At 37.6% G+C, this 15,796-nt stretch overlaps 1 protein-coding gene across 1 annotated transcript; it reads right to left on the bottom strand.

The window, feature by feature from the left end:
• Positions 1–834: 834 nt before the first annotated feature.
• On the bottom strand, positions 835–6,486 carry LOC121266172 (50S ribosomal protein L25). The gene is made up of 3 exons (XM_041169922.1): positions 5,932–6,486; positions 4,699–4,828; positions 835–1,353 (listed from the first exon to the last, which is right to left on the bottom strand). The coding sequence occupies exons 1-3, from the start codon at positions 6,364–6,366 to the stop codon at positions 1,133–1,135; spliced, it is 786 nt and encodes a 261-aa protein (XP_041025856.1). The 5' UTR covers positions 6,367–6,486; the 3' UTR covers positions 835–1,132.
• Between the last annotated feature and the right edge of the window lie 9,310 nt (positions 6,487–15,796).

Genomic DNA, 15,796 nt, shown 5'->3' with positions numbered 1-15,796 from the left:
ATTATTTTATTTTGTTTTGGTTCCTCTATACCATTATTTTCTTCTCATTTAAGCATCTCTTTCTTTTATTTGCTAGCTAAAGCATCTATATTTATAACCTATACTCTTGTTAAGCAATGTCATCTAATCCTGTAATAAATAACATGAAGGTCATTTAAGTTTTGAAAAATTATGGAAGATTTATCAATAATTATTAGATAATTTAGAATATTACGGCCCCATTTGGTTTCACATATGGTCTCTTTTCATTCCATTTCATCTCAACATTCAAATACCATTCAAACACAAACACTTTTCGATTTTAAATTTTTAAATTTTTCATCAAATTATTATCTAATAATTACAATTTTCCTGAACTTCCGAACAAAACACAAAAAAACAATTAACTTCTTCAAATCCAAAGATAAAAATTATATTAAAAGAATTATATTATAACAATGTAATAACTTTATAATATTTTTATTCAACATTTTCTCTCATTTCCTAAAAACTCCATAAAACACTTTAATTCAAACCATTTCACTATTATTCACAAACTATTTCACTACTATTCATAAATTTCTCATCTCATTTCCTCTCATCTGTATGACCAAACGAGACCTAAGAGTTTGGAGGGAGCCCACATCATCTCTCCACTTTTATTATTATTAAATGAAAATTGCTATATTGAATAAGGTTGCCCTTTTTATTTAAAATTACTTGTTTTTGAGTTTTCAAGATTTTATTTTTTAAATAGAAAATTTAACTTGAGAATGAATATAGAGACATGATTATCTTAATTATGTGATAATCAAGCTGAGAGGCAACAGAGAACGGTAGACAAAAACAGAGAACTAGCAAAAATGACCATCCCCCATGACATCCATTTAACGCCACTGCACCACAATATTTCAATCCAAAAAACAGCATGAAAATGGTAAAAAAGAGAAAAGAATGAAAGAAAATCAAAAGAAAAGGTGAGAGGGGGTGGGTCGTGGAGCTTACGTTCACATTTCATGCCCTTATGCGCCCTACTACGACCAACAAATTTGTAACAAAACGTCGATGATGCATGTTAGCTCAGCGATATCTGATGACTGCGGCTAATTTTGTAAACAAATAAAGGGCCATCAACCTCAATAAGAGAAGCTGTTTATTTAGATTTCTTTTGATCAGATACCCTGGATCCCACAATATTACAAACAGGCTCATCTTTTGACTGAATAAGCTTCAAGGCTGGATGAACCTTTAGGTCTCCCATTACCAACTTCTGGCCAACGTCCATTTCACTCAGATCAACATCAATATAAGGAGGGATCACATCTGCTGGACACAGATACTTAACAGTTCTCTTGATGGTATTCAAATAAGCTCCTGCCACATGAATTTAAACATAAGTGGCGTTCACCATAAGTTAGAGCAATATTATGGGAAACATATATCATGTAGCAGGAGTATGATCACCACTTGCAAGCGAGGAGTACTCGAGGAAAAACCAAAAAGCTACAAGATAAACCTAGCCTCTAAGCTTGTTTGCACCTGAAAAAGGGTGCGACACATGTTCATGGTAAATTGACTGAGTCACCTTGACTGTAAAGGAGAACATTAATTCTTGAGTCATCAAATTAAACTTCCATCCATTAAAGATCTCAGTAGACAGTAGTATGTCTACTTCTCATCTTACATCGCTTTACCTTCTTAACACAAAAAGTGGATCTGCTAACATGTAAAGTAAATCTGCTAACTGAATAGTTGGACCTTCTTAACATCGCTTTATCATTTTTTTTTTTTCCTTCTTATAAGTGATATAGCAGCTCTAACCCCTCCATTACAAAACTGGAATCACATTTTATCATTACGTCCAACTATGCCTCCAAGAGTGAGAGTTTGCAATCTAACAATATTCTGCGAAATAAATTCCAAAAAGATATGAAATTTGAGAAAAGCCTTGATGCAACTTTCATAGCCCTCATTCCAAAGAAGACCGAGTCTGTGGAGGTAAAATATTTTTGCCCTATAAGCCTCGTGAGTGGTGTGTACAAGATCATATCCAAGATTCTTGCCAATTTTATGAGCATGGTCATGGAAAAGATTATTTTGAAGCCACAAAATGCTTTCGTTAAGGGAAGACAGATTTTGGATTCGTTTCTCATTGCTAATGAATGTTTGGATAGTAGAATCAAATCTAGAACCCAGGTCTTCTTTGCAAATTAGATATAAAGAAGGCTTTTGATCATGTTAACTGGGACTTCCTGGTCTATATTCTTGGCAGATTTGGCTTTGGGGAGAGGTGGTGCAGTTGGATGAAGTATTGTATCACAACCACTATATTCTCAGTGTTGGCACTCCCGAGGGTTTCTTCAACAGCTCCCGTGGCTTGAGACAAGGGGATCTTCTATCTCCTTCACTCTTTGTGGAAGTTATGGATGTATTGAGCAGCATGTTGGAGGCAGCGGTGGATGGGTCTTTCTTGTCTAGATTTTCAGTGGGTGGTACTTCTATTGGGAGGCGTCAATGTATCCCACCTCTTCGCCGATGATACCTTAATTCTTTGTGAGCCGGATCCTAATCAATTTTGTTCATTGAGAGCTCACTTGCTTTGCTTTGAAGTGGTTTCCGGCCTAAAGGTGAACTTATCTAAATCCGAATTGGTACCAGTTGGCATGGTAAATCATATTGGAGATTTGGCTGAAATCTTGGGTTCTAAGGTTTCTTCTTTGTCGATGAAGTACCTCGGCCTTCCATTGGGGGCTCCACATAAATCCAAGGTGATTTGGGTTGGTGTCATTGAAAAAATTGAGAATAGATTGGCTGGTTGGAAAAGGATGTATCTTTCTAAAGAAGGGGGGGGGGGGGGGGGGGGGGGGGGGGAATCACACCCTTACACCCTTATTAAGAGTGCACTATCTAATCTCCCCCATGTATTTTCTTTCATTATTCCAGGTTCTGGCTGGAGTGGCTAATAGGATGGAAAGAATCTTCTGTGCTTTTTTGTGGGGTGGATGAGAAAAAGTTCCATTTAATCAAATGGGACAAAATTTGTACACCCCTTTCTTGTGGAGGGTTGGGACTTAGAAAGTTGAGTATTTTCAATAAAGCGTTGCTTGGAAAATAGTTGTGGCAGTACCACCAAGAAAGAGATGCTTTATGGAGGATTGTGATTGATGCTAAATTTGGGAGCACCTTGGGGAGGTTGGATTTCTAATGAAGTGTGTGGATTGTATGGTGTGGGAAGTATGTAAATATATAAGGAAGGGCTGGGAGGATTTCATTCATAATTTCATATTTGTGGCAGGGCATGGTACTAGGGTCAGATTCTTGGGTGATGTTTGGTGCAGAGACGTTGCTTTAAAGGAGGTTTATCCTTCTCTCTTCAGAATTGCATTTGAAGCTTCTGTTGCTGATTATATGGTTTCCTCGAATGGCCTGCTGGAGTGGAATGTACCATTTATCAGAGCAGTTTAAGACTGGGAAGTGAGAGACATTTCTGATTTTTACAGCACCTTGTATGCTTTGAATTTGGACTGTGGTGTGGAGGACAAACTGCTGTGGATGCACCAACGGAACAAGAATTTTGCAGTTAGATCCTTATATAATATTATGTTTTCTCATCCTTCCATTGTCTTCCCTTGGAAGCACATTTGGAAAATCAAAGTGCCTCTAAAAGTTGCATTTTTTAGTTGGCTGGCCCTTATGGGAAAATTCTGGCCATAGACATAAGACAAGTTGAGGAAGCGTGGTTTTTTCATAATAGATTGGTGCTTTATTTGTAGACAGAACAGCGAATCGAGTGACCATCTTCTTCTCTACCGTGATGCGGCAAGGGCTCTATGGGATGAAATTTTTATAAGGCTGGACATTGCTTGGGTGATGCCTAAGAGAGTGGTGGATCTTTGGGCTTGTTGGAGTGGAATACGGGGAAATCGCCAAATAGTGGATGTTTGGAAGGTGATGCCTCTATGTCTTATATGGAATGAGAGGAATGGAAGATGTTTTGAAAATAGAGAACGATCATTGGGGGGGATTAGAGACTTATTTTTACAATCTTTGTTACTTTGGGCTAAGGCTATTGCCTTTGAGGGGGATTGTTTTAATGACTTGTACGCTTCTGTTTTTGTCTGCAGGTTGTAATTAGGTATTTCTCTCTTGTATACAACCTATGTACTTGGGCTATGCCTAATTATGATGATCAATAAATTTTATTGATTATTAAAAAAAAAATCAAAAGTTGGGTTTTAAGTTTATTAAAAAAGGCCAGTGAAAGAAAACCACCTACTACACCCAATTATATAGAAATAGACTACACCAAGATATTAAATTGAGGAGGATTTTGGTACAATGGGAAGAAAAAATTCTAGAAAATAATAGAATAGAGGGAAAAACCAAATGAAAAAAATGTTTAGTACATGTGAGCGTATGGGGAGGGAAAGAAGAAGGGAGAGTACCTAGGACCAGCAACAAAAATTGTAGCTAGTTATTCATAGCAGATAAAAACCAGCAACAAAAATTGTTTTTGATATTTCCAAACTCCACATCCGGTGCTTTGCTATACTCAACAGATGCAGAGAATGAAAATTAAAGAACTGATCCATGAAAATAGGCAATAATTCATGAGAAAAGATCATATTTATAGACATAAAAGCCTGTTTCGACTCGGTCATGCCAGGACATAATTGGGATATGAAATGTAAATAGAAGCACAATTACATGCTGGCTTACCTTTCCTCAGTCCAGGGGATACATCTTCTCCTCTGAATAGAAGAGGAATGTCAACTTTCAGGAAAGCATGTGATGGGGCCCTAATGAAAGTAATATTGAGTGGTGCATCTGTGGCAGCATGGAGATGAAGCTGGCCAATTACCCAGAGATTAACCAAATTGAGCCCGAATATCATATGACAAACAAACAAAAAAACACTTCATACAATAAGAAACTACTTTCGATGGGCCCTATTTAGTCAACCTAAAAAATTTCAAGGAATTCACCTTTTTTATATGGGCAAGAATTCACCCAAAGTTAAATGGTATTTCTTTTTGGAGCCACCAACATAGTTAATGGTGTGCATGGTTCACATGATGGCCTGCATTTCAAGTTCACAATTCCCTAAAAGAGAAATCAAGAAATTACCTCACCATTATTCAACTCTATTGATGTGGAAAAATTTAATAACCCTTGAATCAATTCTTTTTTTTTTTTTTTTATTGGCACCGGGTGTCCGGGAATAGTGTCTCAACTAATCCCAGGGGTGCACAGGCTCTCGGCAATGAGTGTCCCGCAAGTACACCTCAGGTAATTCAAGCCTTGGATCAATTCTTATTAACGAAGATAAAAAAAAACCAAGGGTTACTAAACTCTCTGCTAGTGCTAGAAGAATGAGATAATGGTTGGACAGTGGTTTAATTTCTAGCATCATTCATTCTTAAACGGTGACCTTCAAGATGATATTGCTGTTTAGACATAAAAATCTCAAATGAAGCAGAATGGAGAAAGTCAGTTTTCATGGAATATCCATGTAACCCTTAACTCTGTTTCTGACTGCTCAATCACTGCAACATGACTAGCATATGCCCTGACCAGGTGGTAAATGAAATTCTTTTCATATAAGTAGGTAAAATGAAATTCTCTACTCATTCGATTATTAGACTTGGTCAACAAATTCCATGTATTTCAGTCCTTACTCGATGTTGTTTCACCTGAGTGATGGAATCTCTAATATATGAATAAGAAATAAAGTAAAAATTGTAATATAAAGTTCCAAATATTTGATGGTACAATCCAAATATTTTCAACAAAAGCCACTGGTCTTAATTTATTTCATTTTTTCCACAACTATCTCAAATGGAGGAATTCCAGAACACAACAAGCCCTAAGCTGAACTTCGAAATGTCAAACATTTTCCCAAAACTTATCGGAAACCAAACACCCAAAGAAAGGAAGAGAGAGAGAGAATACCCTGCGAGGCAAAACGCGGACCTTCTCCACAATGTCGTCGGAGTCAAAGCCGGCAGACCTGACCTCGAGATCAAAGAGCCTGGAGAGAAAGAAGGTGCGGCCGAGGTGGTTGACGAGCTTGCGGATCTGGTTGCTCTGGACGGAGATGAGGCGCTTGTTGCCGCCGTGCTGGCCATCCTCCTGCTCAAAAACTATGCTGGGAAGGCGCCCGGCCTTGCGCTCCTTGGCGGCGATGTTCTTCCCGGAGGTGGAGCGAGGGATGGCGACGATCGTCTCGGCGTACTTGGGGTCGGGGCGAGGGAAGGATTCCCCCTCCCCTTCCAGCAGGGTCAGAGGGGAATCGGCGTCGTGTAGGAGAACGGCTGCGGCGGTTGATTGGGTGTATCGCCGGAGGTGAAGGCATTTCCACGGAAGGGTGGTGCGTTGGAGGAACATAATTGAAATGCAATTCTTCAATGAGGGCTTAAGGAGGGTTTTCGACTCCAGGCAGTGGGACTACTACTGCTTAAAGAACTGCTATTTACTCGGCAAAAAAGAACTACCACTATTTAGCAAGCGGTAAACAGCATTTAGTGTATTTGGCAAGTATTATTATTCTTGGCTTATTATTATTTTTTATTTTTTTTTTACTATTTATTACTTTTCATATACTTTTTACTATTATTTAATATTTTATTATTACTTTTTCATTACCTTTTCACTACTATTCATAAACATTTTCAACACTTCTCAGGTATTCTCACTATCCAAACCAAGCAGAAAAGTTATTTTGCCGCTTCAATGCTACCCATCGAGTGTACCGCTCTGAAATTTTTTTTTTCTTTAATGATTAAGAAAGTGATTTTAAATACATCGATGTATTTTTTTTATTTTTTAAAAATATTTAAATATATGAAAAAAATGTGAAAAGGAAAATGAAAAAAAAAAAAAACTAAAAAGCAATCGGTCAACTCAAGCGGGCTACTCTGGGCGGCAGAGTAGCCTGACTCTAAAATTTATAAAATGTGAGAAAATGACGGTTTTTCACTTTTGCCTTAAGACCATCTTTTTGTGTTTTGATAAAAGAGAAATCACATTTTTCATTTTATGTATAGGAGCAATATTACTTTTCATGCTTTTATTATCGCATGATGTGGTATTAAATGATTAGAAATTATTTATTATGTTTCACTTGTAAGTCTATTATTTAATATCACATTGAACCCAGTGAAAAGCCACCTATCCTTAGTTATAGCATCGTAAATCCAGCAGTTAACATGTCTCTGGGAGAAGTTATAAATATCTGCCACCATCTCACTACTCCAAAACAACATTAAGCCTCCACTTTTACCTATTGCATCCACTTCAAAGCAATTAGTCATCCATAATTTTTTCATTAACCAATCAGTTTTCCCTCTATGCATCTTTGTCTCCATTAAAAAGACAAGGTTGGGCTTCTTATCTTTTACTAAAAAGTAAAGGTCCTGAACTGTCTGAGGGTTTCCAAGCCCTCAGCAGTTCCAACTTAAGAGTTTCATTATGATTGGCAGGGCTGTTCAACAGCCTCCACCAATACAATTGCGCATTGCTTTCAAATTTCCATTCATTTCTACTCTTCTTTCTTGTTCCTTCTACCACAACAATCTCCTTGCCCTTTCTTCCTCATTTTGGCTTTTCCTGGGCTATAACAACCTCAGAAAAACCACATTTTTCCATTACCTTCCTCTTCCACCTCCCTCCTTCTTTTGTACTCTGAGAAGCTAAACCCTTCCTGCTAGGATCACCTTCCCCATCCACCTTTTGACCAGATTTTAAAATATGTAAGTCTTCTAAGTTACAATACCCATTGCGATTAAGATCTCCCTCCTCAGTAGTCATTCCTGGTCCTCCCATTGCTTCCTTTATATTCTTTCCCAAACCCTCCCCTTCTGCCACCTTTAGAACTTGCTCAGATTCATCTCTAGTATCCTATCTCACCTCATTTGGAGCCATCGAGGTATCTGTTCCACCAAAGTTACTATTAGTTCCCCCCAAGTTACCTTCATCCCCCTTTTTTTCCCATGAAATCAATCCTCACATTTCTCCTAACATAAGGATCTGCTCTAAGCCATGAACCATAATGCCCTTGTTTTTGCATTAAAGTCTCCTCCCTCTTTGTACATTCCTTACCATCATGAGAAAAACTCCCATAATCGAAACATATTTTAGAGAGTTTCTCGTATTTAAAAGAAATCCACACATTCTTCCCCTTAACAAAAATCAACCTCCACCTTACCAATACATTCTTTAGGTCTACTTCCACACGAATACGCAGGTATTGACTCCATCCACAACCATCCTCACCAATTACCACATCAAGAACCTTCCCAGCCACACTTCCTATCTGCCTCCCACATTCCTTATTCATACTAACAAACGGAAGGTCATGAAGTTGTACCCAAAACATTTCTAATGTAAAAGCCAGTTCCGCTGGTTGGATAAAACCATCAAACAGATTAAGATTAATGACAATTAAAAAATTATCGAATAACCAAGGTTTCTCATCCCAAACCTTCTGTTTATCAGCCCTCGTAGCAAAGGTAATGACAAATACATTCATTCTTACCTCTCGAAAGAATGCAGGGCTAGAGATTCCCCACACCTTTGTCATAGTAGCCTCCAGTACTCCCTTTCTGATAGACCTTTCAGTCAGCACCTTCCCACAAGGCTCCTCTCACCTTTATCTTCATCCTCATTTGGGATGCATTCATCTACTACAAAAACATGGTCCTCTTCCTCAGTAAGCCGCAGCTTCTCCCATTTTCCTGCCATCTCCTCCATTATCAGGTTACTTTCGTGAAAGTCTTTCTCAAAAAAAAAAAAAAAAAGAGCCCCATCATCGTAGGACTAGGCACTACGATATAAGTATCCTCACTCTGCGAACAATCTAGCGGCAAACCTCCCTTACCCCCGCCCTACTTTAGGGCAGCAATGCCAGTTTCCCCCTCATCACCACTCTGTGAACCACCATGGTACATTTTCCTTCACCAACCTCCACCTTGTTAGATTCCTTTCCACCCTTAGGACCACCTCCCAGACACACCAAAATCTGTTATAACTACCTCACGTGCCTAGCACGATTTTGCTCCACCTCTTCCCTAGAGAGAAAAGAGAGGAGAGTTTTTTTTTAGGAGTACCACACCTATGTACGATTCTACACCAATCCAGAGGTGCAGAAAAGGAAAAAGGTGTAGAGTATGCTTACTTCTTTCAAACCTGCTAGTGGGATAGGCTAGTGTGTTGCAGGAGACTTCAACGAAATAGCTACACATGATGAAAAAGTAGGTGGTAGACAGCAGGGGAGAATCAGATGGCACTCTTTAGAGAATTTTTGGAGGTAAGTGAGTTGTATGACTTGGGTTGGTGTGGTGATAAATATACATGGAGCAACAGACATACTAATCGCACTTTCACAAAGGAATGCTTGGATAGGGTTGTGGTTAATTCTAGATGGTTGAATCTTTATCCTGAAAATCAACTAGAGGTTTTGCCTGTGAGGTGCTCTGACCATAGACCACTCATGTTATTTTATGACAGATTAAGTGGAAGGAAGGAAAAAAAAAATGGTTCAAGCATGAAGCTGCTTGGGCTTTAGAAGAGAAGTGTAGTAGAGTGATTGAGGCTGAATAGGGACAAGGCAGGAATGAGGGATCCTCATCCTCTATGGTTCAAAACTTGCTTACTAATTGTAGTTTTGCTTTGAGCAGGTGGAGTTATAAGCTGGATGTAAACAGAGGCAGAGAGATAAAGAATAAGACTGAGATATTGAAAAGCATGCAAGCTGAGGAAGGTAGAGAGACTAGCAGAGATTAAAAGAGTACAAGAAGAGGTGGGTTTATTGTTAGACCAAGAAGACCTTAAGTGGAAACAAAGGGCCAAAAAGAATTGGTATAAGCTGGGTGACAGAAATACCAAATTCTTCCATGCTTGTGCTAATCAAATGAGGAGAAAAAACATGATTTCATAGATCAAAGATAGTCATAACAGGCTATTTAATGAACCTGCAACTGTTGAAATGGCTTTTAACAGTTTTTTCAAGAACCTTTTCACAACCTCCAATCCATCTGATGATGATATTGAGGTCTGTGTCCAGAATATGACAGCAAAAGTCTCGGAGGAGATGAATGAGCATTTGTGCAGACCTTATACCAAAATTGAAGTGGAAGAGGCTTTAAACATGATGGGGCCTCTAAAGTCTCCTGGACCTGATGGCTATGGTGCATGCTTTTTTCAACAACATTGGAGTATCACGGGTGACAAGGTGGTTGCATCAGTATTGAAGTGCTTAAATGATGGTAATATCCCTCAATCTTTAAACTACACTTACATTGCTTTAATTCCTAAGGTTAATAGGCCCATGTTTGGTTAGTGAATTTAGACCTATTAGTCTTTGTAACGTGGTGTATAAATTGTGTTCAATGGTTATTGCAAATAGGTTGAAATATGTACTTTCTTTTGCAATTTCTCCTAACCAAAGTGCTTTCCTTCCGGGAAGAGTTATTTCTGACAATGTAATGATAGCCTATAAAGTGTTATATACAATTAAAACAAGGCTGAAAGGTAAGCAAGGGAGCATGGCACTAAAGTTGGATATGTTGAAGGCATACGATAGGATTGAGTGGAAGTTCCTTGAAGCTGTCTTAAGGAGATTGAGTTTTAATCAGCAGTGGATTAAGCTTGTGATGAGTTGTGTGAATTCAGTGCATTATTCAGTGCTTCTGAATGGGAATCTAGGAAGGAAGGTGATACCTACTAGGGGCTTAAGGCAAGGAGACCCAATCTCTCCCTACCTTTTTATTCTTTGTGTTGAATGCCCCAATTCCTTACTGAATTCAACTGACCAGAAAGGAGTTATAAAAGGGGTGTCATTGGCTAGAGGTGGATTAAGAGTCAATCATCTTTGCAGATGATTGTGTGCTGTTTGGAAGAGCTAACAAGGAGGAATGGAGACAGTGGTGCTTTCTGTTAAAGAGGTATGAGGTGGCCTCAAGCCAGGTTCTAAATAAAGAAAAATCATCCTTATTCTTTAGCACAAACACTGCTACATCAGAGAAAAGAAACATCATTCTTGCAGCAGGTGGGGTGGTTTGTGGCAATTATGAAAAATACTTGGGCTTACCTCTTATGGTGGGCAAGTCCAAATATAACACATTTAGAGGGGTCAATGAGAATGTATGCTTTCTAAACAAGGATTGCGCCTCTTTTCTAATCCTTCATCTCTGGTTGCCAGAATTTATAGGGAGAAATATTTCAGAAATTCTGATTTCCTGAGTGCTAAAATTGGTCTCAGCCCTTCTTTTATTTGGAGAAGTGTCTTGTCTGCAAGACCTCTACTGAAGGAAGGGTTGCATTAGAGAGTGGGTAATGGGAACAAAGTCAAAATTTGGGGGAGAGATGGCTGCCAACTCCTATGACTAATTGTGTACAATCTCTAATGCTGAGCCAATGGGAAGAAGAGAAGGTAAGCAAACTGACTGACCCAGTTACTAAGACCTGGAATGAGTCTTTGATTAGAAACTTATTCTCACACGAGGAGGCTATTGTCATTCTTCAAATTCCATTAAGTAGGTAGGGAACTTGTGATAAATAGTTTTGGGGCTATACTAAGGATGGTGTATTCACAGTGAGGAGTGCATATCATCTTGGTATGGAGATAAAAAGAAGACTGCAAGGGGATGTTTCAAAGACTGAAAAGAATGATGCTATGTGGAAACAATTGTAGGGATTAGAAGTGCCTGCAGTGGTTAAAATGTTTCTTTGGAAAGCTATTAACAATATTCTTCCTACTAAGAGTAACCTTTTCAAGAAAAAGATAGGTGACTGTCCTTTTTGCCCAATATGTGGATCATGTGAAGAATCAGTGGTTCATATACTATGGAGTTGTCCTTCAACTGCTGATATATGGGCAGAAAACAATAGTCCTGTGAAGAAATGGGCTAATGAGGAAGTGGATTTCATGCCTCTTAGGATTAAGATGACTAATGACTTGAAGAAAGAGGAATTTGAGTGGATGGCAGTGATTATGCATAGGATTTGGCTAAGGAGGAACAGGTTTATTTTCGAGAACAAGTTTTATAGTCCTAAACAAGTCATTTCAATGGCTTGTGAGGGTCTGGAGGATTACAAAACAGCACAAATGAGCATAATTGGATGTCGAGGAGGTGATGGTTTACATGGAGTGCAGAAGAAATGGAAAAAACCTGGCACCAACATGGTAAAGGCCAATTGGGATGCGGCTATTGATTTGGGAAACAAGAGAATGAGAATGGGAATTGTGTTTAGAGATGAAGGGGGGAAGGTTCTGGCATATATGTGTGATGTGAAACAAAATGTAATTGACCCTGCTTTGGCTGAGAGTTTAGCCTTGTGGAGAGCCCTCGAGATAAGTAATGATCTCTCTTTCTCTTTTCCTAAACTAATCTTTAAAGGAGATGCAGTTGCTATTATTAAAAAGAATAACAAGGGAGGTGAAGATCAGTCGTGGATGGGGCACATTATTAATGATATTAAACAGGTTCTTCATCATAAGGAAGGCTGGTTAGTCTGCTATGTTCCTAGAGAATGAAATTTTGTTACTCATTTATTGGCAAAACATGCCTTATTACTTGCGAAGAAAGGGTTTGGATCGAAGGGGGTCCTTTTGTAATCTGTAATGTTTTAGTGCAGGATATGTTGTGTAATCTTGACTCTGTTGAAGCTATATAAAATCTGTTCTTGATTTAAAAATATATATATATATATATCACATTAAGGATGTTAAGAGGATGATAATAAAAATATTAGAAATAGATTTTTTCCATTTTAAATTGTATGTGAATGTCTATTTAAACGGTAAACATATAGGCCTAATTTGGATAATGAAAGCCCATCATCTCATCTCATCTCATCTCAATATCCAATCACTACAAACAAAATACTTTTTAATTTCAAATCTTTAACTTTCACATCTAATCATTACCTAATCATTACAACTTTTTCAAACTTTCAAACAAAACACAAAATACAATTTAACATTTTCAATTCCCAAAACAAAAATTATATTAAAAAAATTATATTTTAACAATATTTTAACTTTATAATATTTTTATTCAATTTTTTTTCTCTCATTTCCTAAAACCCCATAAAACATTTTAACTCAAACCACTTCTAACTCATTTCATCTCAACTAAAATATTTCATTACTATTCACAAATTATCTCAACTCATCTTATCTTAACTCACTATCCAAACTAGATAGTGTTCGACCACATTGTTACCCTTACTACCAGTAGACAGAGATTAAGAAGATTGTCAAGGAGCTTCTAGAATCCCAAGTGATTAGGTCCAACTAAAGAACTTTGTCATCACCAACATTGCTTGAAAGGAAGGTCGATGATTCATGTAAAATGTGTATTGACTACGGGACATTAAACAAGAAAACTGATTAAATAACCTATCATCCTCAAAATATAGACGCACTTGGACACTTAAGCATCTTGAGGTGTCGTAACTTGTGTATAAGCTAGTACAAAAACAAAAAACAAAAACAAAAAAAGAGAATGAATGAAATAAATTATGATTTATGTAAAAGCATGCCAGAAATTCAATAGAGGAATTTCTTTAGGCTTTAAGAACTAAGGGTTTTCACGAATTGACCCAATCACGTAAGTTTTAGTCTGTCAGCATAGTTATTTTGCTACTCACTATGGTGCCAGAGATGTGATTTTATTTATTTGAGATACTTAGAAGCGTGAAAATAAGAAAAGTTTTGCGCCATTAGTCTCGGAGAAATATTTAGGATTTTATAGCACAATAAAATCATTTTCAATTTTCAAAATAAAGCTTGTTTGAAAATGCCTTTTGAATTGTTCGAGGCACATAGGAGTTGAATTTCTCCAAATGAAGTAAACTCCTAGTTTCGTATGAATATTTAAGATTTTATGGTGTAAAGTTATTTTCACATTTTTATCGGAGTGAATAATAGCCTAAGTGTTAGCACCTAGATTAGTGTTTTCAAAATTACAGTGTGGAATGTCTAAATTAGGTTAGAGAAGTTTTATTTGGACACATGACAAAAATCTTAGCCCCACTTTGTGAATAGTATTAAACACTTGGCACCAATAGGAACCATGAGATAGAAAATGTGAAGGACTAAGGAACCATCGAGGTAAGTGACTATCATTATGTTCTTTGACACATCACTTTATGATAAACTATAAAGTCTCTTCCAAACGTTGATATATTTATATAGTAAATGTTTCCAAAAGGATATATGTATGTATGAGCCTTTCATTGATAGCCCCTTTTCATGAACTCTATTTATGATGAAAGATGTTTAATGATTTAGAACTGCATGGTTTATGTGTGACTAAATACTATATTGTATGACTATTTATTTAAAAGAATGAAAAATAAGACAAGGTTAAAGAAAAGAAAAGAATATGAAATGTATGACCACATGTATTTGATAAGGTTAATGAATGGGTCATATCAGGATGAGGATGATACCATAAAGTTGGGACAGATGAAAACATTGGAATGCATAAGTAGCGGTGAACCTAGTGTAACATCCCGAAAGAAATTCAACAGAAGAATTTAAATAGACCTTAGAAATGAGCGATCGATTAGGTTTTAGTTCGTTGTCGTAAACGGATTATGATTCGCAATGAAGATGAAATTTTCTTTTTATTTATTAAGGGCACTTACGAGTTTAATTTTACGAAACGAATTGCATCATTAGACTCGTACGAATAATTATGATTTTATGGTGCAATAGAAAGTTTTGAGTTTTTTGGATGAATAGTAACCCTTCGCGAGAGACCAGAGCATCATATGACATCTAGTTCAGAAAACTATCAGGATGTCCAAATCAGCCTAGAATCACTAAAAAAATATTTTTGTACATGTGGCATCATCACAACCATCCATTTAGGAATTCACTCAAAACTTGCCAAGAGGAGTTCAAATGTGCAAGGTGAATGGAGTGAAAACCAAGCAAATGAATGAGCTTCATACACAATTCACTATTCCACCCACTCAAGCACTTTTAGGCAAACCACAAAGAGGGTTTCAACCTAATGGAACCCCAAACTTGTTGGTGCAAATCAAAACCCGAAATGTTTAGGGTAATCGAAACCCTAAAACTCCAAACCCTAAATCATGCAGTCTGGTTTTGCTTATGTGAATCCCTCTTGGTTTAAACCACTTACACAAGCAACAACCACTCAAGTACACTCTCTTACACCCTTATCCACTCCCTTAAACATTGGTACTTGCTTTTGACCAAGAAAACTAGACATGGATCGAAACCCTAACAGAAACCCCCCTTGGACCCTAAATGGATGCATTCAGTTAAGTCCCTTTTAGTCCAACCAAACCCTTAGTTCCCCCAAGCTTCTCCCACAAGCTTTCCCCCACTTATATGACCATTTCATAGCTAACATTACACCTCATTTTCAGCCTCAAATAATTCCAATTATGGAAGTGCAAGCAAGCAACATCACTCCTCAAAATCACCCCACTCGGCAACAAGGATCCAGCCCACACTTCAGCAAATTTGTTTCTACTCTTTTGCAAGAAAACTTCATTTCTTGTGTCATAGGGTTCAACCACAACAAGTCAGCCTTATCCCCCACCCCCGCGGTCACCCTCTCATTTCTCCCACAGTTGGCTTTTTTTCACCCCTTTTTCCTAGAGAGAAACTGAGTGAATCTTGGAGAAAAATTTTCTATAACTTTGATTTCTAGTGTTCCAGCCCTTTGTAAGCCTTCTTCCCTAGCTTAAATCTCTTGAATTATGTTAAGCTTTAAGTCTTGAATACTTGGGAGAGTGTTGGTTAAATTTTATTGGAGGTTCGATAGTTGAATGA

The sequence above is a fragment of the Juglans microcarpa x Juglans regia genome, chromosome 5D (assembly GCF_004785595.1).
Source record: "Juglans microcarpa x Juglans regia isolate MS1-56 chromosome 5D, Jm3101_v1.0, whole genome shotgun sequence".
NCBI lineage: Eukaryota > Viridiplantae > Streptophyta > Magnoliopsida > Fagales > Juglandaceae > Juglans > Juglans microcarpa x Juglans regia.
This window is presented reverse-complemented; position numbering and strand designations above follow the sequence as displayed.

Bases quoted from the DNA above. Each gene is read 5' to 3' on its own strand.
- LOC121266172 (XM_041169922.1), bottom strand. From the start codon at position 6,366: ATGTTCCTCCAACGCACCACCCTTCCGTGGAAATGCCTTCACCTCCGG. The intron at 4,829-5,931 runs GTATTCTCTCTC...GTAATTGGCCAG, and splicing joins TCCGCGTTTTGCCTCGCAGG to CTTCATCTCCATGCTGCCAC. The intron at 1,354-4,698 runs GTAAGCCAGCAT...TTCATGTGGCAG, and splicing joins ATCCCCTGGACTGAGGAAAG to GAGCTTATTTGAATACCATC.